This window comes from Vombatus ursinus, unplaced genomic scaffold, assembly GCF_900497805.2.
Source record: "Vombatus ursinus unplaced genomic scaffold, bare-nosed wombat genome assembly UNPS02014810.1, whole genome shotgun sequence".
NCBI classification, from domain to species: Eukaryota; Metazoa; Chordata; class Mammalia; order Diprotodontia; family Vombatidae; genus Vombatus; species Vombatus ursinus.
The window spans coordinates 11,534,631-11,539,607 of NW_020954588.1; the positions used below are offsets into that span (position 1 = coordinate 11,534,631).

General features: G+C 33.0%; 1 protein-coding gene across 4 annotated transcripts in view; it reads right to left on the reverse strand.

Annotated features, from left to right (window-relative positions):
• Window positions 1-2,917: 2,917 nt before the first annotated feature.
• Window positions 2,918-4,977, reverse strand: part of PLSCR1 (phospholipid scramblase 1) — a 65,233-nt gene continuing 63,173 nt past the window's right edge. For all 4 annotated transcript variants that reach the window (XM_027875689.1, XM_027875687.1, XM_027875688.1 and 1 more), the window contains one exon: window positions 2,918-4,047. In XM_027875689.1, coding sequence (XP_027731490.1) covers window positions 3,988-4,047 — 60 coding nt within the window. In that variant the 3' untranslated portion in view covers window positions 2,918-3,987. The remainder of the gene's footprint in view (window positions 4,048-4,977) is intronic.

The following is a 4,977-nucleotide window of genomic DNA, read 5'->3' on the forward strand; positions in this document are numbered from 1 at the left end:
CGAGCATACACTGACTCATCTTGCATTTCTTTTTTTTTAATTTCTTTTTATTTTTTTTTAGGCAATTGGGGTTAAGTGAGCTGCCCAAAGTCACATAGCTAGTAAGTGTCTGAGGCCAGATTTGAACTCAGGTACTCCTGACTCTAGGGCTGGTGCTCTATCCACTGTGCTATCTAATTGCCCCTCACCTTGCATTTCTAGGAGTTATAACCAATTCTGAAATTTAAAAAGAAATCTCTTTAATGCCCTGAAAAAAAAAAAAAACTTCTTAAAAGTCCACATAGCAAATCACTCATTTTTTTAACTTCCCATTATAAAAAGAAGCCCCAACAAGACCAATTAAAATCCATACCCATCAATCCAATGTTTGCTGTTATGAGTATTTGCTTTTATGAATGAATGATCCCAAGAATGTGATGCTAGGAAGACTCAGGCTAGGTCAAAATCATTGCACTTTTTCAAATAGGCAGCCAAGTAAGAACGCCATAGGTGCTAGCATCCCTCTGGAGTTCAAAAATCTAAATCAGTCATGAGGTGTCCTGTCTCAATTGCAAGTTAGCCAAATAGTCCAGCAAATGTTCTCCCCCTTCAGTGAGGGGAACTCCCAGGGACCTCAGGAAACATTCCGGTCTCATAGGTCACTATTGATCATTGGAATTAGTATAATACTAATTGTGTTTTGTGTGTGTTTGTGTGTGTATGTGTGTGTATTCTTATATATACTCTGAATATAGTAGAATATATTATGTTAGAATTATATTAGTCCTATGTGTTAGACTGTATATTAATATTAGTTCATATATATTAGAATTATATTAGTCCTCAAATGAATTCTTATACCTCTGTTATCTTTGGCAGCACTGGTCACCTTCATCTATTTATTTGCTTTCTCCACACCTGCAATTTCACTTGCTCTTAAGAATTCCTGGTATGAAAATGTCTTTCACTAACACAAAGTGGCAATTCCTCATTTAGTACAATTTATAGGAATACAGAGTTGCCTGGGGAAGTGAGAGTTAATTGATTTCCCCTGCTCATCAAACCATTATGTGTCAGAAACTGGTTTTGAACCTAAGCTTTCCCAACTTCTTGGCTGGCCCTCCATCCACTATGCCAAGCTAATTCTCATTGGTCACCTTAACCAGTCCAATCCAATGTAAACTAATCCAATCCAATCTCTTATTAAATGATTAATACTACAGGAACATGGGGCAAAGATTCCAAGTATGTATATATGTATGTATGTGTGTAGATATGTGTGTGAATATGAATAGATGTATANACCAATCCGATGTAAACTAATCCAATACAATCTCTTATTAAATGATTAATACTACAGGAACATGGGGCAAAGATCCCAAGTATGTATATATGTATGTATGTGTGTAGATATGTGTGTGAATATGAATAGATGTATATATACATGTGTTCATGTATGTGTGTATATTTCTGTACATATACCAGGCTATATCTGGCCAACATACCTAGGGGTTCCCCTCACTGAGATGAAATAGTTTCACAGTCAAATTCCTTTATACGTAACATACACAGATATTAGAAGAAATAGTATTAAAGTGACATCACTTCTCTGGGCCTCAATTTCCTCATCTGTAAAGTGTAGGAATTAAAATTGTAGTTATTCAAGTCTTTTTTTTTTTAATTTTAAAGGTCCATGAATCTTTGGTCTATCATAGTAGCAATGGTTTACATCTATAGTTTGTGATTCAAACAGTATAGTTGACAAGTAAATCCATTCTACTAAAGAACGTTTTAAACCTTTTACTAATTATAATTAATCTTATTTTATAAGGGTAGGAAAAATCTAATACACTTCTTAGCAGCTGGTTTGGTTTGTTTAAATCCATAAGGCACAGAGAGTAAGACACACAGAGAACTAATATATAATCAGGGACATAAGACCTACATTGCTTTACCTGTTGATATTCAGTTAGACAAAAAATACAAGCTTTTCTAAACTAACCAGTGAATAAAGTCCTCAGAAACATTATGTCAAAGTTAAACATGGTATCAGTAAAAGAAATTGAGATCTATTGAAATCTTTGCATTCAGTCTTTCATAACACAATGGAAGTAGAATATACGTATGTATCTTTTGAAACAGAGCAGTGATTTTGCTGTATGGATAGTTCTTGGTAAAAAATCTTCTTTATTAAAGCAGAATGGCATGTTTCTGCAACTTATCATCTTAGAGGAACGATTGTGAAGTACAGAGTGGTTAAGTGAATTGATCTGTGTCCCACGGCCAAAATACACAATCACATATGTGTGCACACATCTATCACATTTGTTAGGTGCTCCATGTCCCTTCAGAGAGGTTAAAAATCAGCATAAAAGAGACTGCTTTCCTTTCCTTTCCCAGATCCTCCCCAGGAACCATCTCTTACTTCTCCATCACAACTATTACCCATCTGAGGTGTCCAAGGTAGTCATCATCCTCAATCTGAAACTGACTTATCAGTCTCCTTTTCAAATGGCCTTCTTCTCTATAAACTGCTCTAATGGGCAGGACTGCACTCAGCTGAAGTTAGAAAAGGCAAAGAAAGAGGGATTGGGTAGAGCAGTGGGAGGGAAGGAAAGATGTATCTGGATAGTAAATGTAAAAATGAAGAACCGAAGGAGAGAACAAACATAAAAACTTTCCTTGGCATTGTAGATGGCTTCATTATTTAGCTAAAGAAAAATTCCCTCTCCAGTTTCTTTGCTACGTAGAAATGACAAATAGTGCCAAGTGTGAAAATAAATGGAACACATTCAGGAAAAATCATATTAAATTTTTGAGTTCATGATGTTTCTTCAGTTAGTAGCACAAATATCTACCATGGGCCAGTTTAAAAAAAAAAGGAAAAAAAAGAAAGAAAAAGGTTATTATAACTTAAATACACACAGAGAAACACATATATATGGCATATGTTGAATTTATTTAATTAAGAAAATCTTTACAGTTTAATTCATACAACAGAAAATTAACTGGAATCGAGCACTGGGCTACAAGTAAATACTTGTGAACAAAATGACAGTTTCAGTGGGAACAGGGAAACGAACATCTAAAAGTGTGCCCTCAATTGAGGAAAAATTAGCAGATCAAACCCCATCCTTCCTTCCGAACACTCCCCCCAGGTGTTCTTTATCATTAGTTAGTAGGTCTACAATTATTTATTAAGCACATACTATGTGCTAGGCATTATACTAAATGCTGGGGATCCAAAAAGAGGCAAAAGACTGTCCTCTGCCCTCAAGGAGATCCCAATAATTAGTTACATAAGCAAAAAAATAGTCATCTCTCTGTAATAAAAGACACAAAAATAGAGTGATTTCTTATTTTTTGGAAAAGAGCATTATATTCACAATGGCTAAATTTCCTTAGGCACAGCTATCTCAGGCACCAGATGATTAAAGAAATTTTTTTCTGTATTGCTATAAATTCTGTAAATGCTACTATGTTTTATTTTATTTAGGTATATTTTCAAATCATATAAGAGCTTACAAAATGAATCATGTATATGAATTTTAGCTAGCTATAAGTTAAACTGAGAAAAAATAAAAAAAAAAAAAAACTTTTCCATAAAAAAGACATTTTAGCCCAGAACCATTTTATATAGTAGTCATTTATATCTAAATGTCAAACATTACTTGCATACTGTCCTCAAAACAAGCATTCTACATTCAAAACAGATTTGATATGTCAGACTTTTGTAAGTCACTGATATGATCAATGGCTCATAAGTCTACACCTGGAAGGAACCTTAATGGTAATTTAATCCAACTCCCTTAATTTACAGGTAAGGAAACTAATGAAGGACATATTTTGTAATTTGAGAGAAATAGCATAAAGCTGAGTGTTATTACTGTATAGATCCCACCATTATCAGTATACTTTTTAAGTTGAATTTTTAAAATCCCATCATATTTCCAATTCAAATGTCCCAATACAATTTCTTTAAATGAAACCGAGGATAAGTCCAGCCAATTATTGCCATACTCCTCCTCTCGATTCAGAGCCTCCACCGTGTTCAAAAAACATGAAGTCCTAGAATGAAAATCCAAAATATAGGCAATTAGATATAGAATTTAACTTAGATAAGTTCAGTTTTTAGGCACAAGGCATAAAATAATACAGAAGGAGCACAATTTGTTTAACTAAATTAAATATAGCCAGAAAGTTTAGTATTCATGTTTTAAGAACCCTGGAATACAAATATTTATAATCAACAACAACAATAACAAAATGCTGGTAAAATGGTAAGATCAGAGATATTACTAAAAACCTAATCATAGTTTTATTTTTCTTAACTTTTCTATTATCATCCTTTGCACAAAGGATCATATCTTTATAAAGGAAGAGTACACACATATCTATATCTATGACTTTTTAGCAATATTTTATGTTAAATACATGTTATTAATTTCCAAAATATTTTCACATATACTATCTGCTGGGCAATAACACAGACTTGTTATTTTATATAAAACTATTTTATAATATTCTAAATATTATGATGAAGGGCTACTTTGAATAAGAGATACAGGTATAAAATGAGTTATGTTGGATTTATGTATATGGGAATTGGAAGAATTTCTTTGCCTGAGATGGAAATAGTTCTAGTACTAAGAGAATTAATTTGTGTTCTAGTCTAAACTTAATTTAGAAATTGCACAGTCCTTTCAATAACTGCAGAGGCATACACACATGTATATACATATATATATATACATGTATGTATATACATACATATATATATATTATACATGTATGTATATGCGTCTCCACATCTAATACAGATTTGGTTGTATCTATCAAACAAAACAAAATTCCAGACATAAGATTTCAATTTTTTTTTTTTTAAAGCACATCTCTCTCTCTACTCCAGTTGCACTTCTGGCCTTCTGAATTTTAGTACTTAAATTTGTTTCTTCATCACATGACCCAGCCTACCAGAGAGGAGAGATGGGGATTTCT